The 27,000-nt window shown below is 40.8% G+C and overlaps 1 protein-coding gene across 1 annotated transcript; it reads left to right on the top strand.

Moving 5' to 3' along the window:
- Window positions 1-15,674: 15,674 nt before the first annotated feature.
- On the top strand, window positions 15,675-24,825 carry ARL14EPL (ARF like GTPase 14 effector protein like). Its single transcript, XM_082835293.1, has 5 exons — window positions 15,675-15,795; window positions 16,881-16,999; window positions 17,257-17,374; window positions 18,950-19,089; window positions 22,215-24,825. The coding sequence occupies exons 3-5, from the start codon at window positions 17,279-17,281 to the stop codon at window positions 22,435-22,437; spliced, it is 459 nt and encodes a 152-aa protein (XP_082691419.1). The 5' UTR covers window positions 15,675-15,795; window positions 16,881-16,999; window positions 17,257-17,278; the 3' UTR covers window positions 22,438-24,825.
- The last annotated feature ends 2,175 nt before the right edge of the window (window positions 24,826-27,000 follow it).

The following is a 27,000-nucleotide window of genomic DNA, read 5'->3' as shown; positions in this document are numbered from 1 at the left end:
CGTGGCTGGACCCTAGTCTGGTTGGTTGCCAGGCCCTGCCTGGTGTGGAGGCTGCCAGGCACTGGTGGGTAGGGCTGGATCCTGACATGGCTGGCTACATGGCCAGGGGAGTCCCAGTGCTGGTGGCAGCTCAGTGGTGGGCAAGGTTGGGTCATGAGGCTGCTGGCTACAAAGCCCAGGGGATCACAGGGCTAGTGCTGGCCCACTGGTGGGTGGATCCAGGTCCCAGGGTGGCTGGCTGCTGGGCCAGTGTTCCTGGAGGCAGTTCAGCCTGCTGGTGGGTGGGGCTGTGGTTGCAGAGTCTGGGGTGTTCCAGAACTGGGGTCCTTCTGCTATTGGGCAGGGCTGGGGCCCAAGACATCATGGGATGCTACCAGCCTGCTAGTGAGTGGACCAGGTCTTGACACAGCCTGCTTTGGGGCCTCAGTTGTCCCAGGGCTTGTGTATGCCTGCTTGTGTGTGGGGTCGTGGGCCAAGAAGCTCCCTGGGCTGGTTTCCACCCACTGGTGGTTGAGGTCAAGTCCCAGGGGCTAATGCCGGCCTACTGGCAGATCCAGGTCCTGGGGTCTCTAGCTGTGGGGCCCCAGTGGCCCCAAAGTTGGTGTTGGCACACAGGTGGGATAAGCTAGAGCTAGTGCCAGCCCACTGATGGGTGCATTTGGGTCCTGGGGTCTCTGGCTGTGGGGACCCAGGAGTCGCAGGTGTTAGTGCCAGCCCTCTGGTGGGTGGGGCTGTGTCCTGACCTGGCTGGAGTTCAGGGGGTCCTTCAGCAGGCTGCCTGCTAATCGGTGGTGCTGTGTCCCTTCCCAGCTAGCTGCTTGGCCCGGAGCAATCCAAGTCTAGTGCAGACTGGCTGGTGGGTGGGGCCTGGTCCCGGCACTAATAAGCTAAAAGGAGGATTCTGAAATGGCGTTTACCACCACCAGTGTCCTCGTGGCTGGATGAGCTCCCACAAATGGCTGCTGCCAGCGTCTGTGTCCCCAGGGTGAGTCCTAACTGCCTCCTGCTTCTCCGGGATAAGCAAGTGGGTCTAATCCAGCCTCCTTTCAAATTACTGCTTCTGCCCTGGGTCCCGGAAAGTGTGAGATTTTGTGCACGCCCTTTAAGTGTGGAGTCTCTTTCCCACAGCCTTCTGGCTCTTCCGAAAGGAAGCCCCACTGGCCTTCAAAGCCAAATGTCCTGGGGGCTCATCTTCCCAGTGCAGAACCCCTGGGCCGGGAAGTCCATTGTGACGCTTGGACTCCTCACTCCTTGGGGAGAACCTCTGCAGTTGTGATTATCCTCCGGTTTGTGGGTCACCTATGGGGGTGGGGACTCTGGGCAGCTGGTGCTGATATCTCTGAGGGGACACATTAGGCTGAGTCTAAGGGATGGGGGTGGGATCCTGAGAACTGGAATCCAGCAGCCACTGTCAGGAGCAAGAATCGTTGCTGAGGTGTTGCTGGCAGAAGCAAGAAGCAAGCAGGAAGGAGCAAAGCCCTTTTGCTCCTCCAGCCTTCTCTTGTCCCTCAGCGCCCCCCGTTGGCAGAGCTTGCAAAATCAAAGTGTGGTTTGCAGGGTCCCTAACATTACATGGCTGAGAATAAAAAGGTGGATTTGGAACTGACAGATAATGGCTTAATAACCTACTCAGGTCAGTATAATTATTCTGATTTTAACACATGGGGAAACAGAGGCTTAAGGCCACAGTGCTGGGAGAGGCAGAAGTCAGAATTTAAGATCAACTCATTTACTGCCAAACCCCATTTACTTTGGGTTTTTCTAACTGTCAGCTTCGGACATGGTTAATATGCTGCGAAGGCACAGGTGAACATTTTTACTCCATACACACCTACAGTAAACCAGACAGCAGGCAGCTCTTAGAAATAACAGGCAGTGCTTCACGTGGATATGGTTGTTCAACACAAAGGATAACTCTGAAAATGACTTTTTAAAGAAAGTTAAATTTGGACTTGTACTGAAAAGAAACTTTAGGTGAATGCATTTAAATAAGTTGTTGCTTCTACTTTGCAAACATTATTTAGACAGATTTTTATGGAATTGCAAATGTTCTAAAAAAACTGGCTTCATGCAGTCAAATCACTATTTGTTATGGTTTATAATTGCATTTTGAAATATAGACTGTATAGGAAGTACAGCTTAAGGATATTTTATTGACATAAGTAAACTTTATTGATACAAATGAATATGCTTATATTACCCAAGAATATGCTATATTACTCATGAAAGCTAGCTTTAGCTGAAATGCTGAGTTCCTGTAGTTTGCATAAACCATAAAAAGGATTGAAAAGGATTTTTAAATCATAAAAAGGATTTAAGTGAATCCTAAGTTAAATATATCAGAAATTTAATTCAACATAAATTCTAATTGCAGATGTCAAATGTGTGGAATCTATTAGTGTTGAATTTATTGATGCATTTTGAATGTCCTTATTGATGTTTTTCTTTTAAAAGCAATTAATGACTTTTTTTAGTTGGTTTTATGTATGTTCTCATTTCATATTGGAAACTCTCCTCTGAGCATCCCTTTTCTCAGCAGCAAAGTGAAAGTACTGCACTGCATTAGTGGTTTTCTCTAGGGCTTCTTAGAAGTATATTATGGATTGCATAGCTGTTGATTAAGTAGAGCCAATTCTTGATTATGTCAGCCACGGGTGAGGGGGTGGGTGAGGGTTGGAGAAGCTTGGACAAAGAGAATGCTTGGGATGGCTCTTGTCCCCAGTCCCCACTTCAATTAGGATAGCTCCAGTTTTGTTGGCTTCATATATTAGAGCTTATTTAGAGAAAAATCTAAAAAGCAGTGTGTGAAAACTGATTGACTGTATGATCTGCAAAGCCCTTTGCAGGTGCGACATCACGTTGACACTACATAAATCATCCTGGGCTGCAGCCTCCACACGTCCCCTCTTCAGAGTCCCCTTATTTACCTCTGAAATGACTCACCTTTGACTGTAGAAGTAAAACAAATTACATTCGATGAACACAAAAATTCTAGAGCCAGTGTGCATTTTGACTTATCCTTGGTCACTAAGAAACATCCTCTCTACATGGCATTCTTGCAGTAGTAAGGGTTATTATTTTTTAAATCTATTTTAATTCTAGATTAAGGTTTTGTGCCATCTGCTGGAAGTATTTATTTTTGCAATACTACAGGAGAACTGTACATTTATTCTCAGAAGTATCTTTAAAAATATTTATTAATACTTTAAAAAATTGTAAAGTACATGTTTATTACAGGAAATGGATAAGTGTATAAAACAATAAAACGTAATACAAAAATCCAGAGATATCTACTGTCAATAGCTAGCGTTTTTTCTTTATACATACAAGAATATGTTATCATGAGGTTTGGTTTGTGTTCTGTGGTTTTTTTTGTTGAAGTATAGTTGGCTTACAATGTTGTGGTAGTTTCAGGTGTACAGCAAAGTGATTCAGTTATCCATGTGAGATATATATATTCTTTTTCAGACTCTTTCCATCATAGTTTATTGTAAGATATTGAATATAGTTCCCTGTGCTATACAGTAGTTCCTTGTTGTTTATCTATTTTATATACAGTGTGTATGTGTAGTGTGTATCTGTTAATCCCAAACTCCCAACTTATCCTTCCCCCCCCCCCCCAGTTTCCCCTTTGGTAACCATAAGTTTGTTTTCTATGTCAGTGAGTCTGTTTCTGTTTTTTAAATAAGAAAAACACAAGTTTGAGATCAACACTATGCTGATTTAGGTTACAGCCGTAGTAAGAAGAGAGGACACATTACAGATATGAGATTCTTTGGGAGGGTGTGCTCTCAGGCCCTGTTGTGTGTGAACCTTAAGGTTTGCTTTGCCAATTATGCAAGGCAGGGATCTTACCGTCCAACTTAACTGGGCAGGGTGGGATAGACATAGGGTTGAGGGAGTGGGTTAGACCCTAGGAAAAGTGCATTATATTGCTCAGATTCCCAGGAAACATATCCCCAGATTACTATTTCCAGCAGTAAATGTGGCATTGCTCCTTTCTGTTACTGTCCGTGTATTGAACACCAGTGTGCTAGTTGCTGTGACACATGCTATAGAATGAAGAAGTCTTATAGATGCTGCTTTGAAGTGAGAGAAGTCTATCATGAGAGATAAGTATGTAGATAATTAACTACAACACAAGCTTGGAGACATAGAAGCAGGGGTGCTTACCCTCATTGGGCAGGGAGACTGGGAGGAAAGCATTACGTGGGTCCTGGTGGTGGGAACATTCCTGTCATTTAGGGTCAGGTTAATGAAGGATGCAGTGACAACGAGGCTGGGAAAGTAGACATAGGTCATGTCATCAAAGGCTGAGGATCACAGAGCACCACCAAGTTGTTGGAGGAGGAAAGTGACATGGTGTAAGAGGATTTTAGGAGGACAACCGTGGTAGCGACATCTGGAGATACGAAGGACAGAAGGCAGAGAAACCAGGTTAGGATCCCAAGGTGACCTGCTAACTGTGGGGGTCTGAAACAGAGATAAAAATTCCTTATTCAGTGTACTTGGGAGACAGAGCACAGTCAGAAAACCACATCCCATGAATACTTACTGCTAAATAAAGTAAAATTTGGACCCAATTGTGAAAGCAATCTGAGAGCGAACGTATGTGTCTGTGGAACACTGACAATAGGCAGAGCCTTCCAAAACGAAGTAGCAGACCCTGAGGGAAACTAGAAACACTTTCCTTGGAACTGAAAGCCTCAGACAGGCTTCCAGCACGTCCCTGGGGCCTGAGTGACAGAGAAAATGGGGCAGAGTTTGGTGGCACACAGACAAGCTACACTTGCTGTTGGAGTGGTAGGATGGGGGAGACAGGGTGGGTGGCAATCAGCCCTGCAGGAACTAGTATTGATCAGTAAAAGAACCAGGGACATTCCAAGCTGAATTGCAAGTCAGGAGCACATGTGAAGCCAGAAAGAATGGCCTCCATGCAAAGACCAGAGATCATCAGGAAGGAACCTCTGCAAAGGTACTAGGAAGAAAGCAAAACCAAATAACTGATAAAAAATACATAGCAGGACAAATACACCATAAAGCAGAAGAAAATATGAACAAAGTTCTCCATGGAATAAAACAAATTAGGAAACATTTCCTCTTTGAAACAAGAAATCAAATCAGAGATAGGATTCAGAAGAGAGATGATAAAAGGAGAGAAGAAGAGAAAAAGTAAACTGAGCTGGCTGAGACAAACCTACTGAGATTTATGTCCCCAAATGCTTATATTAGAAAAATAAGGAATCAAAATAAATGAGCTAAGCATACATCTTAAGACAATGGAAAAATAAAATTAAAATAGACCCAAAATAGAAGGACATGAGATCGAAAAGAAAGAAAGAGAGAAAGGAAGACAGAAAGAAAGAAAGGGAAGAGAGAGCTTTTCTTTGACAAGATGAGAAACGTTGGAGAAGTAGTAAAACACTAGTACTAGGAATAAAAAGGGAGAGATAACTACAGATGCTGCAGACATAAAAGAAAACTTGATGCTATTATGAAAAAATTTATGTCAATAAGTTTGAAAACTTTGGAGAAATGGTTAAAGTTAAGGTCCTAGAAATATGTGACCTACTAAAACTGTCTCAAGAAGGGGGAAAAAAAAATCCCTCTAGATTCTCATTTGGAATCTACTTCTTTAACAGTAAAGTATGTATATCTTTTGTCTTATTAACAAATACAGTTCCATAATATCATTTTAATGGCTACATTGTATTATATAATTTTGTTTGATAATTAAGTCATTAAATTTTTACTCTCCCAACCTAGGAGCTCTATAACCTAGCAGTTATACAAGATGTGAATTTTTGCAATGAGCTTTGTCTTTTCTTAGAAGAAATTCCCCAAAGAGGAATTGCTGGGTCAAAGATGCCTGTTTTAAAGCTTTTGTTACACAACAAATGTCTATGATTTTTTTAAGGTGTGATGGGAAGGCATTCCTGGAAGAAAGAGTAACAGGAACGAATTTAGGTGCAGCAAATATGAAATGTGTTCTGAGAATGAAAGAGTTCACGAAGTGCCCTATGATGTTAGTAAATCAATTTAGTAGAGCAATATTAGCATAATATTATGTTCTAGTAATAACAAATAAAATGCTAATAACAAATAATAGTAAATATATAATAATAGTAGTAAATATAATAGTAATATGGTAAAACAACTTCATATTTTTAAAAAGAAAATTGTTCACCTGTACAACATGTGCACTTATACTGATCTCTGTTCAGGTAAGAAATTGTGTAAAACCATCTTAATGGTTTTCCAAAACAGAGCTGCTGGGGGTCCTGAAGTTGCATAACTCTGCTAATTCTCCTCTCCCTTGCCTTATTTCAACTGCCCACCAACCGCCCTATTTTTGTCATTGTGAATGACATTCATCAGAGTCTATCTAAATACACAGATGCTATTGCAGTGCACTTGGAGTTCAGCCTTACCATAGCCAGGACAACCCCTCCCACCTCCCACTAGTCTCTTCTCCTACATACAGCTTTTGCTTGGTGCAGCTCCATCCTCCTGGAATACACACCCCACTCCCTCTCTACCTGAGTTTTCCCTGTCCATTTTTTAAGATTAACTCAATTGCCACCTCTCCTTGGGAGCCCTTCTTGATACGTCTCTTCCCAGGGAAAACCAGCTGTTCCTCCACTGCCTCCACTGGCCCTGGCAGTGTCCTGAGCACGTGTGATGCACATCTTGTATTTATGTGTTTACCTATCTCCTTCTACTAGACTTGAGCTCTTTAAGGAGAAGAACCATGTCTTATTTGTCATTTTATTAGTGCCTACCAATAGAGGTATTTAATCAGTGCTTGCTAAGTGAATGATTTGAAGAGTAGTCGTAATAGATCCCAGTGAGCACCTCCAGTGATGGAGCCACTGGTCCAAGTTCAGATTACCAGCTTCATTCACTTCCGACCCTTCACGATGTTTCCCACTAGGAAGTTTGTCCTTTCAAAAGTACAACTCACTAGAGCTTCACAATGTAACGGTACCTTAATCAAACAAAAACCCCAGTGAACCTGTAATTCACCAGAGAGTAAGGATTTGTCTCTTTGACATCTTTCCAGTAGAGGGTTGGATAAGCCCAGTGAGAGCCTGTTCAGTAGCTGCTTAGAAGGCTGCTAATGCATTTAAGAAGTTAAACTAGAGAGTTTCCTACCACAGCCCCTCCCTAGATTTTCATGACTCTCAAAGTCAGCGACTTTTTAATTATTTATAAGCCACACCCTACATCACATTAAGTTTATTAAGATTATTTGGCTACAAGTAACAAATTTTCTTATATCCCCTTCTTTCTTACATGAGGGTAGTATATACTTTCTTACATGAAGGTTAAATACTCTTTTTACTATGTTATTTTCATTTAATAGTATACTCTGGAAATCACTCTGTATCACTTCATAGAGATCTTCTTTATTCCTTTTTCACAGCCGTATAGTACTCTATGTTTATGGTACATGTGGATGTACCATACTTTATTCAACCACTCCCCTGTGTCTGGGTATTCCAGTATTTCACAGTTTAAAAAATGTGACAATAAATAAGCTTATGAGTGGTGTTATTTTTAAAGTAACAGTTGACCCTTGAACAATGTGGGGTTTGGGGTGCTGGCCCACTATAATGGCAAAATCCAAGTCTAACTTGTAGTCAGCCCTCCATATCCAGAGTTCCTCTGTATCTGAGGTTTTTCACAATCCACGGATTCAACCATCAGCAGATTTAACCATCCGTGGCTGGTGTAGTACTGTAGTATTTAATATTGAAAAAAAAATTCCATGTATAAGTGGACCTGTGCAGTTCAAACCCATGTTGTTCAAGGGTCAACCATACAGTGTATGTTACAAATTCATATACAGATAGCTACAAACTGACAAATTAAATTATATAACTCATGAGCATAAAGAATTTTACTCTCCAGGAATTAACAGGTAACTGAGGAATGTTTTAGTATGTGAATCCTTAATTTTTAAAAAGCAACCAATTTTAAATTACATCAACTTAAGGTCTAGAAAACCTGAGAACATCTGAAGAGGAAAAAAAATTTTTTTCTTAGTCAAAGTCACGTCAAAGTGCAATAAATTCAGGACTAGCAAATTTAGCAAGGTATTATTAACTTTAAAAAATACTCTTCCATCTTTTAAAATTACACTGTTATCTTTTTTAAAAATGATGTAAAGTTCCTCTGAAGATTTGCTACTTAAATCATTAGTTTGTAAAGCTATTAGATTTTATTTTGTTTTAGCCAGGTCTCTCCTTTATTTCTTTTTAATTGAGGTATAGCTAACTTACAATGTTGTGTTAGTTTCAAGCGTACAGCAAAGTGATTCAGTGATGCGTATGTGTATATATACATATATATATATATGTATATATATATATATATATAGTTTTTCAGATTCTTTTCCATTACAGGTTATTATAAGATATTGAATATAGTTCTCTGTGCTATAAAAAAAAAGGCCATTAGATTTTACTTGAGAAACTTGGAAATAACACAGGAAATTATTTTGCATAATTTATATTCTTTTTTTGGCTGTGCTGGGTGGCATGTGGGATCTTAGTTCCACAGCCAGGGATCAAACCTGTGTCCCCTGCATTGGGAGCGTGGAGTCTTAACCGCTGGACCGCCAGGGAAATCCCCTATATTCTTTTCTAAATTGAAGAAATAAGAGGAATAATAACTTTCGAACTTGTGGCACATTTATTTCTTAGCACTTAAAATTTTTAAAAAGGTTTTCAGTTGGAACTTTTCTTGGTTGGTCACAATCCTTATCCTTTAGAAGATTTTCCTCCAGTTTTAAGAGGATTACTGCCTTGTATTTGGCCCTTGATATGTTTGTTCTTTCTGTAGCATCTTGTGTGGTAAGATCCGTGAAAAGTACCTTCTTCTGTTAAGTATGTAAGAATATTATTCAGCCATAAAAAGGAAAAAAATTGGGTCATTTGTAGAGACGTGGATGGACCTAGAGACTGTCATACAGAGTAAAGTAAGTCAGAAAGAGAAAAAATATCATACATATCGCATATATGTGGAATCTAGAAAACTGGTACAGATGAACCAGTATGCAAGGCAGAAATAGAGACAGATGTAGAGAACAAATATATGGACACCAAGCGGGGAAAGTGGGCGGTTGGGGTGTGGTGGTGGGATGAATTGGGAGATTGGGATTGACATATATACACAAATATGTAAAAAATGGATGACTAATAAGAACCTGCTATACAAAAAAATAAATTAATTTTTTAAAAAAGAACAAGAATAAAGCTAAACGTTGGCCAAAGCATGTATTTTTGTAAGGTGTGATTGACTGTGGAAAAAGTCTGGTAGGATTTTTACCTGATTCGAGGTTTATCAATCCTTACTTGGCAAAATGGAATTGGCAGTTCTTAAATGGCAAGATGACACATTTTTGATGGGCAGAATTTATCGCGTAATCTCAAAAATATAGCCTTTGCCTAATGGTTTTAAAGTTCAGGTCAAACATACTTAATTCTGGTACCCCCTTAAGGTTTTGCATCACTGCCAGATGGATTGCAAGCTCTTAAAACTGAAGTTTTTGTTTCCTTTCCTTGTTTTTGCTGCAAAAGTAATTAGGAATGAAATGGCGGTTTTTACCCTATAATTCACAAATGAATGAGGTGGGTATTAACCTGCCTGGGAAGTGGTTTTAATGACTCACAGCACAAAGCTGAGTCCTGGTGGCAGAGGACAGTGATTAGAGGGCTGTAATTTAGAGATTAATATGTCTTAGTCACAGCTGATAAACGTGCTTTAGTTTTCTACTGGGACAACCCAGTTTTTTCCTAAATGGTTTTTAGTTTAAATATATAGATGCAATATCATATATATGCAATATCGTGTATATTTTTTATATGCAGTACTTACAGTGTAATCTCAAAAACATAGCAGTTACTTAACGGATGTAAAGTTCAGGTCAAATATATTGAATTCTGGCACCACCTTCAGGCTTTATATCAGGCCTGATGAGTTGAAAGCTCTTGTAACTGACGATTTTGTTTCCTTTTCTTGTTCTTTGCAAGAATACTACAGATATGTACCTATAATGTGTGTGTGAGTGTATATATACTGGGCTATTTACACTGAAGTATAAAAATAGCCGGGCAGCAATTGGCTGTTAACATTAGTTGACTATCTGAAGTCGAGATACGACACCGAGCAGTACAGTCAAATTGTAAACTCTAGATTTATTGCTTATTGCAGATGCAAGATGGATGAGCAGATGAATGATCATTCCCTGATTTCATATGATTTTAGATAGACTCATGGTGGAAGAGAGAGTTAGCAATTACACTCACCTCCCACCCCCTCCGTTTTTCCACCTCTCCTCTCAGCCACTATTACAAGAGTTAAGGAGCACCTTAGGGGCCTTCTGACTTTTCCTCCAGAGGGTTCTATGGTTTCTCAGCAAAACAAAGGAAACAAGGCTCTACAGTTTCTCGTTTTGTCCAGTATTCTTCCCTTCTTTGTCAACCGACTTAAAGGTATGTGTACTTTCTCTTTACAGCCCACCGCTTCAGCTTGGCAAGGCAACTCTCATTAAGAAGTAGGCACTAGCGAAACTGTGAAAGTCATCATTGGAAAGACGCTCCTTTTCAAATGATGCACTTAAACTTGTTTTCCTCCGAGGCTGGTAGAGAGAGAAGAGGCAAAAGCAGGTCACGGAATGTTGACTCTGAATGATATTGCCATATTAACGTGTTGTAGTTAAAAGCAGAAGAAAGTTGGGGTTCTTTTTGTTGCAGGCATGAAACTGAAAACTAAGAAATGAGCATAAAAAGACGTTAGGGATCTAGAAAAAAGGACCTCCACACTTGAAATATGGGATGAGTGGTTTTGAAGTATATTTATCAGGACAATGCTGAATGTATATTTATCAGGATAAGGCTGAAATGGCCCAGGCTGCTGTCTCATAAAAGAATTTTCTTCCTTCTCTGCTTTCCATCGATGGGGCAGAGTAAGCAGACAGGTTTCTGTTTTTTATAATCCTTAAAGTTGCAAGGAAGAATTTAAATGCATAATTCAAGAGATCCAGATTATAAGTGAGGTGTGAGTAGAGAGGCCCTCGGGGATGCTGATCTGTAACTGACCCAGAAGAGCCCTGCAGGGGCTTTGGTTTCAGAGCTACCCCAGACTGTAGCGTTCCTGGCGTTAGCAAAAAAAAAAAAAAAAAAAGCAATGATATGGTTGCATAGCTTATCAGATTCTCTGCTGAGTGCATTTCAAATTATTTTAAATCTATGATAGTGTTTTCACATTATTTTACATTGAGCCACAGAAGGGTGTGTGTGTGTGTGTGTGTGTGTGTGTGTTGGCAAATCCAGCAATAAAAGTATTCCTAGGAATCTTTACACACTGCAAATAAAGTTGTTTCTAAAGCATTAACATTGTTTATCTAAAAACACTCTCAAAGGCTTGGGTCAAAATTACTTTTAATTCTTACAGACAAATGGCAGTGGAGATTTTGTTGGAGGTTACGAGTTTTGTGTCTTTGAAAACAGTTGAATCATCTGGGAGGGAGCAGCAAGGGAATGAGTTAATTGATCACCAGCACAGCAGTTGTTTCTCTTCCAAATATGTCCCTGGTGGGATTTGGCTCACCTGCCAATTATCTCAGTGATCTGTCATTTTTACCAGGGATGGGAACTGAGGCTAGAGACAGAATGAGATTGAAATAGCTTGACTCTCTCCTGCAAGGGCTTTGAATGAAAATATGCGTGTGTGTTTTACTTCTAAATATTTTCTGAGGGGTGTCTGACAGGTAGTGTCTCTGAATAAACCCCTTTATCTGCTACTGAGTAAAAGTGGAGACCAACTTCTGAGCAAGCGTTTAAACTGAATGCTTTTCCTCTTTTGATAATTTGCTAGTGTCCTTAGGGATCAAAGTAGAAAAAATACTCCACCTTGTGCAAGACACCATCTGCTTACATAAATTCAACCTGACGGTGCTGGAGGCCTCCTGAAGATAAGGGTAAGTGCTTACGGTGTGAGTCATTTTACTGCATTTCCCTGGATGACCTGTGCCTCAGAGTGAGCAGGAAGGTGGGGCTCTGGACCCAGTGCTGTTTCTAGGGTGACCTAGTTCCTGAGGCCTCATAGAGTGTGGAACTTGCCAGGGTTCCAGATCTGAGGTTTAAAGGTAAACATAATTCAACCATGCTGGCTCCTATATGTGTGTAAGTAAGTCAGCTACTTCATCCAATTCCTAACCTGAGAAACTGGAGAAAGGCCTGGCTGTATAGGGCCTTTCCCAGGCAGCATTTTCTGAAGGCATTTTCCAGGGTGACTTTGTCTACGTGTGACTCTCTTCTCTCCGGCTGACTTCCAAATCCAATCCTGAGGTCAGATGTGGCTCATGTGTCTGAGATGGGAACCTTCTTCCCAGCACACTTTGGAGGTGTGTGCTATGACAGAGGAACTGGATGAGGCAAACTTGAGATGATCATCTAAATGCATCTTCCCCTGTTCCTAGTCCAGGCTTCATTTTGAACAAGCTCTGTGGGGTCACTTAGCAACAGCCTACGTAGAGATGGTGGTCATCATTAAAATCAGTCTTGAAGCAGTGTAACATCCCCAAAACAGCTTAGTTTGGGAGATCAGACGAGTCTGGATTTTAAACCCCTGTGGCCTAAATGATCTTTCTGGGCCTCAGTTTTCTCATCTGTAAAATATTCAATAGAAATAACAGTACCTAGTTCAGAGTGTTGCAGTGGAATTAAATGAAATAATATATGTAGAACGGTTAGCAAAGTGCTTGGCACATAGTAGGTGGCTAATAATTAGCATTATTAGCATAATATTTATGAAATATGAATTGAGTACTAACAAAATAGTAGTTCTAGGGGGAGATAAAGGTATAAGACTGCTTCCAGAGCTAAATTTCTAATAGAGGGAGGAACTTGCACGTGAGAGTTGAACTAACCACAGAAGGAAGATGAGTGTCGCAGCCAAAATGCACTCCAGTGCTACTCAGAGTTCCTGTTCGTGGTGAATCAAGGTTGGGCCAGATCGGAAATCAGTGAACTGCCTCCTCCAGATAGATAGTCTTGCTCTGGAGAAAAACATCAGCTAAACTATCCAATGTACCCAGTGAAGTGTCTGACATCCATTCTGGCCCAAGCCTGGTGCTAAACTGTTGCCCCATCCTTGGGCCATACTTTAAGGATGGCTGCCCTTGGAGTCTGTGTTATGTCTGCCACTTGGGGGCGCTGCTTCTCTTCGGGCTAGACTAGATTGTGGATTTTTACAGGCAATCTGACATGTGTTAGGACAAAACAGAGAGCTGGTTAATTTGATGTCATACACTTTGTGTTTCATTAAATGCAGTTCCCCAGGATATACCATACTGCTTCCAGCCCTATCCTGGAAAATGAGCATCTTCTACAGCCAGGAGCTGTTGTTTCTCCTCACCATGATCAATGAGCTGGCAGCAGTGGGTTCTCCCTGCCTCTCTGCAAGGGTTCTTCATCTTATTTTTGTGTGTCATGGACTCCTTTGGTCAGCTGTTGTATCTATGGACCATTTCTCAGGATGATATTTTTTTTCAGAATGATGGTTTTAATCATATAAAATAAAATCTGTAAGGTTACAAGGGAAACCAATTATATTGAAATACACTTACCAAAATGTTAAAAAGAATTTATGACGGTGATATATGTTTTATTATCAACATATCGAATAAGATCTAGCGCAGGTCTAAGATCTACCATCATTTTGAAGATGAGTGTCAATAACGTTTTGACATATCTACAACAGCTGTAATGGGTTAAAAAAACATCAATCAAGGGGCTTCCTTGGAGGCGCAGTGGTTGAGAGTCCGCCTGCCGATGCAGGGGACACGGGTTCGGGACACGGGTTCGTGCCCCGGGCCGAGAAGATCCCACATGCCGCGGAGCGGCTGGGCCCGTGAGCCATGGCCGCTGAGCCTGCACGTCCGGAGCCTGTGCTCCGCAACGGGAGAGGCCACAACAGTGAGAGGCCCGCGTACCGCAAAAAAAAAAAAAAAAAAAAAAAAAAAAAAAAGTCAAAAGTGCTACTCAGACTATTGTGGTTTGTTGTTTGCCTTATAATAAAAGGCAATGCCAGAATTTCAGTGAAAATAAATACGTGTTCTCTATTCATCCAAGTTCAAGAGCCCCCTGCTTTCCTTCTCTGGTTAAGAAGCCCTGCCTGGGAAATGCCAAGCAGGGAAAAAAGGGAGTTCTGAACCAATTTATTACTTTTCCTGGGACAGATATTTTGGGTTCCTAGTAAAATCCAATTACAATTTCAGGCCCTGGTGAAATTCTATTATAATTTCCATTTGCTTTATTCAGAATATGAATAAATACGAGTAAGTTTTCCCCAAAATCTATATTTGGAGACCTACATTTCATGAAGGACTTAACCAAAGGCATCTTGGGTGGAGGATTTGCATAAAATATTCATTTCTCCTAATGCAGTTAAATGGATGCTCTTTCAGAAGATTTTCTTGCTTGCAAAGATGATCATAAAGTCATATCTATTCCCATGTGGAAGAAAATTTGTTACATGAAGAAGCTAGAAGGTTTAGGGCCCCGTTGGGGGCAATTTTCTTGAGGAAGCTTCAAACAGAGCCCAAGAGTGAAAGGAATCTTCGAGGATCAGGTGATGGGGAGGCTTCTTGGAGCAGAGAGATAAACCAGAGTTCAAAGGGGAAGGAATGAGTTAGGTAAGAGATGGGAGGGATGGTAACAGGAGTGGGGCGGTCAGTAGCTTTGGCCCAAGGTAAGGAATGCAGGGAGGTGAGCCTAGACACGTTGCTGGAGTCGGTTTTGATGGACCTTCACTGGTACACCAGGGATGTGGGATGTTACTGACAGAGGGGAGTCACGGAAGTCCTTGCATAGGAATAAGATAAAGACACTTCTGGTTTAGGAATATCAACATGACCACAATGTTTTGGATAAATTTGGGGTAGGAAGAAATTATAGGCAATAGTTTTAGGATCAGATGGCAAAACTGGATGAAGAAAATTATACCTATCCTAATATCTCCCATAATTGCCTGAGGATAGGATTCACCTGGAGAACTTATTAATTATACAGATCACCACGATTTTCCTCTGCAAATGATAACCCCAGTAGGGCTGGCATTTGACAGGGAATTTATCATTTTTAAAATAGCTCCATGTGATTTCATCTCCAGACAACTTGGAAAATGCTCCCTGGGAATGTGTGGCTGATCAGATGTGAAATTGCATGTGACAGTGTCAAAGCAAAAACTGCGCCAGATCAAGTGAAACAGGCAAAGTAGATTTTATTCAAGGCTCTCATGGGGAAGGAAAGCCAGAACTCAGTCTGAGCTCAACTCCACTGAAATAAAAGGTGGGAATAAAATACTAGAGGACTTTAGGGGAGAGATTGATCCCTGGGATGTGTTGGGCACATTGAGTAATTCCTGAGCTTGCAAATGTTTTTCTCTGTGATTAGGTCACCTGTGTTTGCTAATTGGCACTCACCATTCCACCAATTAGCAAGTTAGGTTTCTACCTTCCCACAGAGACTGGCAAATAGGAGCCCAGCCTTTCTGGCTGATTACATTTCAAAGGGATGGTTCCTAGCCCTTGAGAAAGACCTTCTGGGGTTATAAAACTGGCTGAGGCTGGGAGAAGATTTACATCTCAATGGAGCAGAGAAAGAATTTACGATGACATGTTTTCTGAAGTAAAGGATCTAAGAAAAGGGAGGTCAAGGCAAAGAGTCAGGAGAAGGCTGAAGTTTAGTCAAACTGAGGGGAACGATAAGCCCATCTTGGTCAAGGGTAAGGTACTACTGCTACTATTACTACTATGACTACTACTACTGCTGTCTTTAGGGTGGCTTCTCCCTGATACAGAATGGAAAGGAAGAATCAATGCTAGGAATGGTAGGAAAGAAAAATCAACACGTCTTCCTAACCTAATGTTGGGAACTGGAGCGGAGGATACAGAAGAGTGAACAATCCGTGTCTAGCGGCCCTAGACATAGGGAGAATGGAGAATTGGAATTCTCCGTTGGAATTGGAATTGGTGGAATTGGAATTTCCAGTTGGCAGGCAGAGTGGCGGTGCCAGATGAACTGGTCAAGCGTAACGCTCAGGTCCTTTGGTAGAAACAGCGCCCTGCACTCAGCACAGGTAGTTGACGAGAGACGGGAGAGGCAGCAGGGCTGAGGAAGCCTCCTCTGGCTCGTGGTCCTTTCTGACAGAACACTGCAGAGCAGGCTGGACTGTGCATTTGTGATTGTCAACCTGTGTTAGCTTCACCTGACACACACACACACACACGTACGCATCTTGTATGTGTGTGTGTGTATGTATACACATATAGAAGTATTTAAAAGTAAATTACAGAAGGGTAAGCTGTGACAAAGCGAGAGAGAGGCATGGACATATATACACTACCAAATGTAAGGTAGATAGCTAGTGGGAAGCAGCCACATAGCACAGGGAGATCAGCTCGGTGCTTTGTGGCCACCTAAAGGGGTTGGATAGGGAGGGTGGGAGGGAGGGAGATGCAAGAGGGAGGAGATATGGGAACATATGTGTATGTGTGACTGATTCACTTTGTTATAAGGCAGAAACTGACACACCATTGTAAAGCAATTACACTCTAATAAAGATGTAAAAAAAGAAACTAAATTACAGGCATTTAAGCAGCTGAGTTTTATGGAAAACTGATGACTTCCATTTAGCACAAGTTATGTTCGAAATTTGTCAGAAAATTTGGTTGAGGAGGTTGGAGCTTTTAGAGGCATCCTGGGCAATGATTTCTGAAAAGGTTATAATGAAACCATGGGAGCGGAGAAGATTTTCACAAAGTTACTGGGGATGTACTACGACATTAACGTATCTTCTTCTCTTTCAAGGGAATAAGCATAAAGGAGGAAGAACGGAGATCTAAGAATTCCTAGTCCTCTTGGGCAGGAGTGGCTGGTCCCAGGGTTGCCTGCTCCAGTGAGGTCTCTGATGCTAAGAACTGTAAAAGGTACAGTTGATTTGCTCATGGAAGTTGATTTGCTCATGGAACACCAGGCTGAGAAGAGCATCAGTACAGTGTTCTGGGGGAGTCAGATGCAGGATTTAAGAGTGAGTGGTAAAAAAAAAAAGAAGCCAGGGGAGCAAATGGCTTTTCTAGTAAGTCTGGTTTTTAAAGAAAGTAAGATGTAGGGAGAGAGCAGGAAAGTCACAGGATTGGGATGTTACTTGGGATATGTGATATTAATGTGTTTTACTTTTTTCCAGTTACTTTTTTTAGTGATCGGAAATGAGTGAACAATCAGAAAAAAACAATTCCACGCAAGAGAGACATGCAGGTCAAAGTTCTTCTGAGAAAAACTGTCAAATCGGACAGAAGCAACTGGTATGGCTCGTGAATACTATGATTCCGTGGTATTTGGGGAGTTCGCAACTTGGGGATCTCTGAGATGCCCCAGATTTGGGTGGGAAGGTAGGCCCCATCAGGAATCCACAGGAAGGATCTCTGCTCCTTAGTGCTTCTCCTCGTCTTCACCCCGCTTTCATGAAGCTGGTCTCATCTTACCTGTCTCCTCTGTGCCTCTCAGTCCCCAGCATCCTGTGCAATAAAATCCTACCCTTGGAGTAGAAAATTTGTAGAGAATATGGTCAAATATTTTTATTTAACAGATCCTTGGGGGTTTTTTTCCCATGATATGCTAGTACCTGTTCTAAAGCTTGGTATATGTTAATTCACCTAACCCTTATCACAAGATACTGTTGTTAACCCATTTTGCAAAAGAAGAAACCATGGCTTAGAAGAAGGAGGAACTTGCTCAAAGCACTCCAGTAACAAGTGGCAGAGCCAAGATCTGAACAGAGGCATCTAAACTCTTGCTTTGCTACTGAGAATAATAGTAGATCGTGCTAAGTTGTGTTTATTGAGCAGCTATACCTAAATAGAGAGTCATTTCATAAGGTTGTCTGTAAAACAAACCCATACACACAAACCACAATGAAATTTTAAAGAAACATACCTATATTATTTTAGACTGACTAGACTATTATTAAGCTAAAGAAACTGCGGAAAAGCCCGAGATTCTGTTACTAATTTGTTACCTTGAAATTCATACATTGAAAGTTTCCATTTGGCTTCGAAATGTAGTATTTCATATATGTGTTAGCCTAAGTGTTTGGGGGCCACTCAGATTATTTTCTTCTAAAATCCTTCAGAGGAGCATTCCCTTCACTCCTGACATATGTGCTGTATGTTCAAAATTAATTATCAGGACTGATTGAAGTATCTTTATTGCTTGTCTTTCCAATTAGGCCCCATTTAATTTCGAATTATAAATATCCCCAAACAGAGACTTGTGAAAATGTCCACTAACATGCTATTTTGTCATTCAAGCCAGATTTTCTTCTTGCAGTCTGGCTTTGACTGAGAGGGGATCCTTCAGGTGGCTGCATTCTGCATCAGAGCCCTGATGGGGTCCACACTCCCAGGGCAGTGAGTGCTGGGATGCCCTAGAGCACTGAAGGGGAGGGTTGTGTGTACTGTGTGTTCTCACTGTGTTTTGAGATACTTTACCTGGGCGGAAGGGCTTTTACTCCCTTGTCATTATCCACCGTAAAATGGTAATTCTGACTTTCATCCCCAGCAGATTTGAGAAGCCAAGGGGTGTTTTGCAGGTATAAAGGGAATTCTTCTGTTCCCCCTTGATTGTTTTTTATTTTTTTTATTATACATAGTTTTACACTATGTATTTGTTTATTCAGAAAGAATGACCTAATTTGAAAAGTTTTACGTCATCTTTTGAAACTTAATCTGATTAAATTGTTTATTACTCTAGCTAAAACAACTAAGCTTTCATGCCATTATGGTAAAAGTTACAGAAACTTCATTTTGATTCTGTGTAAAGCAGATAAAATTACCTGGTTCTTACTACTAATATATTTTATTTGTTTATTTGTTTCATAGCAACAGATAGAGCGACAGTTAAAATGCTTGGCATTTCAAAATCCCGGACCACAGGTAGCAGACTTTAATCCTGAAACAAGGCAGCAGAAAAAGAAAGCACGAATGTCAAAGATGAATGAGTATTTTTCTGTAAAGTACAAGTAAGATCATGATTTATTATATTTAATCCGTGGGATTACAAAATGCATGAATTCTCCTTGACAAAGCAATTAAATGTTGCCACTTTTTTATTACTTAAAAATGTATTTTCTAAAGTACAGTATCACCCCTTATGTCTGGAAGTTAGCAATTTCAAGAAATAGACTATAATCTCCAATTAGGCATCAGTTTTTGTGTGTGTGTGTTTTTTTTTTTTTTTTTTTTTTTGCGGTACGCGGGCCTCTCACTGCAGTGAGCTCTCCCGTCGCGGAGCACAGGCTCCGGACGCGCAGGCTCCGGACGCGCAAGCTCAGTGTCCATGGCTCACGGGCCCAGCCGCTCCGTGGCATGTGGGATCTTCCCGAACCGGGGCATGAACCTGTGTCCCCTGCATCGGCAGGTGGACTCTCAACCACTGCGCCACCAGGGAAGCCCAGCCATAGGCGTCAGTTTTTTAAAAACAGGCTTCAGAAGTCCTTGCACTAGAGTAATGGCTGTAGTAGGAGAGATGATTAAAAGTAAGAAAGATGTGCATTAGAAGGAGAAATAATATAACCATGGGAATGAATTCCAGTATCAGATGGGCACAGAAGTATCATAAATTCAATTATTGCTAGCACACCAGAGGCATAAATTAAGCAGACCATCAAGGAAAAGGTTGATATATTTGACTACATTAAAATTAAGACTTTATGCCCTTTAAAAGACATTCTAAAAATAATGGGAGACAAATCACAAGGTGGGAGAAGTTATTTATGATCTAAAAGATCAGTATCTAAAATATATATATGAATCAATAAGAAAAAGATAAACATCCTAAGAGAAAAACGAACCCAACAATGAACAGGCATTTCATAGAAGAAAAGGCTAGTGAACACTCAGGATGCTAAACCTTAGTCATTGGTACAGTATGGGGAAGTGCCCCCCCGACCAGATGGGCAAAGAGTTCAGTCTTATGATATCACTGTTCATGAAGCTATGGGACATGAATTAGGTGTAAAATAGTACAGCCTCTTTTTTTTTTTCTTTTTTTTTCCGGTACGTGGGCCTCTCACTGTTGTGGCCTCTCCCATTGTGGAGCACAGGCTCCGGAGGCGCAGGCTCAGTGGCCATGGCTCATGGGCCCAGCCGCTCCGTGGCATGTGGGATCTTCCCGGACCAGGGCATGAACCCATGTCCCCTGAATCGGCAGGCGGACCCTCAACCACTGCGCCACCAGGGAAGCCCTGTTTTAAAACAGCTTGGCATTACCTATGTACCTTATGACCTAACATATTCACTCCTGGGTGTATATCCTGCAAAAACTCATACATGTACAATAGGAGACATGTTCAAGAAATTCATAGCATCCCTGCAATAGCAAAGAAAATAAAGTAGTAATAATCCAAATGTCCACCCATAATGGAAAAGTTAAGTAGCTGGTATATTTGTACTGTGGAATACATATAGATGTGAAAATATCTGAAAACAGCTACATGTGCCACCATGGATGAATCTCAAATCATGATGTCGAATTAAAAAAGCAAATTATAGAAGGGAAAATGCGGTGCGCTTGGAGATACATACACATATGGCATAATGAAAAGTAAAACAAGGAGATGACTTTTATGATATCAAGGTGTGGTTCCTTTTGGCCGAGTGGAGGGATACAACGGATGGAGCGTGAAGAGGTTGTCAAAGGCGTGAAACCTCTTTATTAAGCTGGGATATGTGGAAGTGTGTTTTATTCTTTATCTCTGCATGTATGTTTTGTACACTTTGTGTACCTATGATAGCTCAGAACTATATAGAGTATAGCATCAGATGGGCAGGAAACTGTAAGATTTGTGTCTTGATGTCTGAGTAAAGACAGGGAGTATTTGGGTGAAGGCACAGGGAAAAGGACAGAGTCTGACCTAGGCTCTCTGTTGGCTGCATGACTCCCCATTCCCATAATAGATTTCACACCTCCTTGTCTGTTGACACCTGCATTTCCTGGTGGGTGAAGGAGCTCTCATGCTTCAGATGAAGTGCTTCAAACGTCAATCCTCATAGGAAAGGCTGTCCTGCTACAGTAAGATAATCAGGCAAGTCTGCATAATGATCCTTAACCTTCCCCGCTTTATTGGGAGAGGGAAGAGGATGGAATAGCATTACCTAACAGGAAGGGAAGGAGGTGTTATGCCTGCTTGGGGGCCAAGGGTGCAGAAGGTCATAACTTTACAACCTTTTCTGACTTCAACTGGTCCTAATGGATACAGGCTCTACACAGGTACTTTTGTCGTTCTCAGGGTTTCAAGCAGCTCAGTACTGAAGGATTTATTTCAAGATGGATTGATTTTGAGAAGGTGGCAGAATCCTGGTGAAAGCCTTTCGCTTCCTGGACTTGTAGAGGCCGACAGGGGCAGTGTCGGGGCACAAAGCACGGTGTACTCACTGGTACAGAACTTCCTGCTGTCACTCAGAGTTTATGACACCTTCTGCCCCCCACACTGGGTTAAAAAAACAGAATCAGAAAGGGACAGAAGCAGTGCATGAGAAGACTGTTAGCAGAGGAATTTTCAGTTTGCTTGTTTTTGTTTTTAATGATGTTGGTATAGTAACGGACAATTCCAATGCTTCTCTTGAGTCATTCAAAATGTGACTGTATTCACTGTAGTGCTTCTTCTTTTCTCTCTCTTTTTTTTTTAATTGAAGTATAGTTGATTTACAATGTTGTATTAGTTTCAGCTGTATATAGTGCTTTTTCTTAAGAAAGGAAAAATGGATGTAATTTATCGGGGGAAATTCCATCAAGGATGGTTATATTTTTAAGTAAAAACTTGTAGAAGGAAATTTTAATAGCCTCTAATCAGCTATTCCTCAAAATTTGCTTAGGTGGGATATTACATTCCCCAGCATGCTGGAAAAAACGAAGCCTTACTCTAGGTGACAGCCCTGACTGCCTTGGTGATTGGTGCATATTGACTGAATTTCCCAGGACATGCTATAATGCCTTATAGCATTCTGAAGTGTTGCTGGACCATCTTTAGGGTGCTGCTTCCTCAGAGTAAAGGGAGCCTACCTGGGAAGATTGCTACACAAGAATCTATTCTCAATGTTGAGGAAAACTGCACTGTCCTGTTAGTGTCATTCTTTTCCTTTGCAGAGTTATGAAGAAGTATGACAAAAGCGGCAGGCTCATCTGCAACGATGCTGACCTGTGCGATTGCCTGGAGAAGAACTGCCTGGGCTGCTTCTACCCCTGCCCCAAGTGTAACTCCAACAAGTGTGGCCCTGAATGCCGCTGCAACCGCCGCTGGGTGTACGATGCCATCGTCACTGAGTCTGGGGAGGTCATCAGTGCGCTGCCCTTCAACGTTCCCGACTAGGAGCTGCCCTCGTGGTCTGATGGGTTTCTTCTTTACCTTTAAGGCAACCTCTTTCTCTTGGGTGAATTTTAGGGCTGGGGGAAAATGTTTTAAAAAATGTATTTAAGACTCATGTTCTGCGAAGCCATAGAACAGTATGGAATGGGCCATCCTTCTCTAACCTTCCTGCTGTGACCTCCTCTCAAATTCCTCTCCTTGTAACCCAAGAGAGTGCCCATAGATGGATATCAGCACCGACACCTCCATCACTACTTTGCTCTCAGATTAAAAATCCCTTTCCTCTTTGCTGGTATCTTAGGAAATGGAGTCTGAAGATCTTCAGAATTCTGTAGCTGGGAGCTTGTCTTGACATAGAACATAGAATCATACATTTATAATAGCTAGTTACCCTTAGAATCTTACACATCACTAGTTCTAAATCAGAATTGTTATTTGGCTTGAAAAAAACAAAACCTTGTGACTTAGCATACCAAGTTTCATTTTTTTATTGCATACCCACAGTCTCATTTTTTTTATTATTGATATTTTAATAATATTAAAATGCAATGTAATACTTGGCAATATTTTTATTAAAACTTGTATTTTATTTATGAAATGGAAACATTAGGACTTGAATATCCTAAAAGCCAGTGGTTTACATTGTTTTTTATTTCAGGATCAGTATTTCAGAATTTTTTTCAAAAGGAGGAAACTTAAGTTATTATATGAAAGCACATTGTTGTGTGTTGGCTAATTGAGAGCCTTGATACCTAGTTGACTAGATACATGATGTGGTCTTTTTCAATTCTGATACATTGTAGGAGGTTTATAGAATCTTCCACTCAGCCTTCTTTGAATTTGTTTTTATGAGTCCTGTTTACCCTAACTCAGTGCTTCTCATCCTTCAGTGTACATCAGAATCACCTGGAAGACTGGTTGTATGGTAGATTTTTCTGCCCCACCCACAGAGTTTCTGATTAGGTCTGGGGCAGGGGTCAAGAATTTTATTTCCCAGGTGATGTTGATGCCACTGCTGTGGGGACTTGAAATGTTAGTTTTCAGAGTTTATTTTTCCTGCCCAATCAGTTTCAAAAGCACTTATTACTGCACAATCTGCATGCCGGGGAAGGTTCCTGATAATTCTAGACTTGTTACTTGACCGTATGTTTTGGGACTAAAGTAGCAAAAATCCTGCAAGGCATGCTGTGATGGCACTATTCCTGTATGTGCAACAGGAGAACTGCCTCTGTTTTTCACAGAATTTACTGAGTTTTCCAGACTCAACTTTGTGCTACATGTTTCCAATTCACTACCTTTAACCATCACAGCCCTGGGAGGAAGAAATCAAATACCCAAGTCAGATCCTTTGAAGTGCTCATGAGGAGTGCGCAGCCCTGAGACCCGTCCAAAGGAGTAGGGGCCTTTTTTGGTTTATATTATGTTTTGTTTTGAGAATAATTGTTGTTTTGTAAATGACTGACCAAGTGAATTGTTTCTTCACTTATTTATTTTAGAATCATATAATTTTAAAGTTGAAAAGGAATCTTCCAGGTTGTCTAACTAGTGACTTGTCAACAAATAATAACCAAGAGGCTGTTCTGTGCCAGGCTCGGGGATGGAGCTGTGAGTAAAACTCAGCTGGTCCTGGTCTTCATGGGGTTTATAGAACTAAAAACAGTCTTGTTGTTGTTGTTGTTGTTTGTTTTTTTTACAACTGAGGAAATTTGGACCCAGTGAGATTAAAATGACTCGGTTAAGGACAAGCAGAAGCCCTGGCAACCTCGGTGTTTTGAACCCTAAGACTAGGTCAGTGTTCTTTCCATGACACCAAGTATGTCCCTAATTGGCCTGATTGTAAAGCTTATCCAGGTGCTTTTAATAATATGCATTCCTGAACCGCATCCCAAACTTCAGGAGTCAGAACCTCTAGGGATGAGGCCTGGTAATCCATACTTTAAAACAAGCACCCCCAAGTAGGTCTCATGATCAGGTAAGTTTGAGAAACACTGCCTTATCATAGCTGTCTTATTTTCATATTAAAAAATAATCAGGCAAATTGACATTAAAGTATATTTCCCTTTTGTCTCCTCCTACAGTCTTAAACATTAGATGAGAGGATCTGATTTAAAATGATCTCATTTAAAACACGTGTTGGCAAATTACGTTGGTAAGTTTTCCAAGTAAAGCAAAAAATAAAATAAATTCACATATTTATTAAGCAGACACCTCATACTGCTTTTATGGAAGCCTAGTAAAACCTTTGATGAAGTCCTTTTTTTATAAATCAGTGTATTTCATCTTGGTCTACTGCCAATTCAATTCATTTTTAAAAAGCCTCTTGCACTAAAATGATTCTTGCAAAAATAAGTTTATGTGAATTTTCAGAAACTTATTTTGTAAGTGTCTAGTTCTATCACAAAGTGAACAAAGCTCTTTAGTTATTTGAACTAAATTCAGATTAACAAGGAATATAGTTGTACTGTCTGATTACATTAAGGAAATTGTCTTAGTGTAATCAGATTTTTTTCTCTTTCTGTGTGGCTTTCTTTCAATGTTGACAGTGTGTCTTCATGAATATGTATAGAAATTGCAAGGAAAGCTATTTCACAGAAGGTTGTTTAAATATAAACTGTTATTTACTGAAGGATTTAAACAAGTCACTCAGTAATCCTTTACACAAGGATTTACAAGTGGAATGCCGTTTCACATCAATTTGCAGAATACTTCATCTGAGTCTAATTTGTAAGAGAAAGAATCCATACAGCGTCTGAGACAGTCCTTAGGCACCTCCCGCCCACCCCCCAATACAGTATCCTGGATCCATTACAGGTATGAACCTTGGGATGCTAACTCATAGAAAAATCATTTAAGCTCTCCTTTATATATTTATTTGCTTTTCCTGGAAAGTGAACACTGCCAACTTGGATATTTTGTGGCTATCATGGATTGCAGTTCTATAATGCCTCGGAAACGTAAACACTTACGTGAGCAGGACTGCAGTGTTTGGCTATGCAGGCTATTGGCTGCACATGTCCAGGGGTGCCTTTCACATGGGCTACACTGCCACCAGTGCCCCCACTGCAAAGTGGCTCTGCTAGCAGGTGCCATTGATGTATGGATTTCTTGATTGTCTAGTATTTATGGACACTCAGTATATGCTAGGCATTGAGTGCTTTACACTAGCTTATATCTGGTATAAAATGATTAAAAGAATATCCCTACATCTTGCTTTTTCCCCTTCTACTGTTTCTTTTTCCTTCATTCTCTGTGGTGTCTATAACCGCAGACTACAATTTTCAGGTTAGTTCGAACAGTACTCCAAATATATTATCGAGCCAAAGCAGTTTTCATACTTTGTTTCTTTTTCATAATCTATATTTTAATCCTAGATTTGGAATATTCTTTTTCATATTCACAGATTTCCTGAAATTCTGCTTTTACCATAATAATTGTTTTTCACTCTGTGCAAGGGATATGACTCTCTTATCATCACTATTCATGTCTAACAGGTAGTTTATTTTGTGTTTATAGTTTGTAGTTTCAGAAGAATTTCCCTCCTCACTTTGTATGGTTCTTTTAAAATTGGCCGATGCTTATGTCAGATATAATAAATTCAAAGAGATCAGAGACTGCCTTTGTTTTTCCTTTGATAGTGAATTCAATGGCCCTGAATGCTTAACAGATATACTACTTAGTGACCATTCATTCGTTCATTCATTCATCAAGCACCTCCTATCTGCCAGCTACTTTACTAGGTGGCCAAGGATACAATGGGTAAGAAAAAAATTTTTTAAACCTAGGATACATAAAGTAGAAAGAAAACCCAGGCTACTTAAACTGTGTCATTCCTCGTATCCAAGGTCCCTATCCTGTCCGCCTTCCTCTCTCTATTTTTCAGAGTCATCTTGTGTATGTTTTATTAATCATGTCTAGCCTTTTAACCTATACTTACCGAAAGAAATGGAAAAAAGTACGTCTGCTACCACTAGGTGGCGTTCTGGGGGGCGCTCCAAGGAGCTCCAGTCTCAGGGCAGAAAGAATTCAGCAAGAGGCAAAGTGGTAAATAAGAACTGATTTATTAGAATAGGGACACTTGTGAGGCTCAAAAGTCGGTGGGTGCGAGGGTGCCGCACCCCGAGAACTTAGTGGGCTACAGTTTTATAATCAAAGGAACAGTAGGGAGAGGGAAAAGGCCATCTTCCTCATTCTTGAGTAGATGTCATGCTTCCACCATCAAGTCCTCCTCCAGGTTGGGCAGGGGAGTTTTCTTCTCCTTACATCGTCAAGCCAGGACTGCCATGGCACTATGGAAAAATTATTTTAGGTTTCAGTACAATGAGAGTCTTTCACTTTGAAATATCACCTTTCAATAAATTATTGTTTTTTATGTGTGCAGAGAGCATGTCCTAGGGGTCATTAACTTACTGAGCTCACTGGGCAGGATGTGATTCTCATGCCACCATTGTTTTATTGTTTGGGAGCATGTCTGATGCTTCTGTTGGATGGTTTTGTTGCTAAGCAGACCTGCTTGGTTTTGTGGTTAAGCAAATCTGCTTTCCTGAGTGATCATTAACTTACAGGGGT

Source organism: Leucopleurus acutus, assembly GCF_964270905.1.
Source record: "Leucopleurus acutus genome assembly, chromosome: 3".
Classification (NCBI taxonomy): Eukaryota; Metazoa; Chordata; class Mammalia; order Artiodactyla; family Delphinidae; genus Leucopleurus; species Leucopleurus acutus.
Note: the sequence above shows the minus strand (reverse complement) of the source record. Positions and strands in the feature narration are given on the sequence as shown.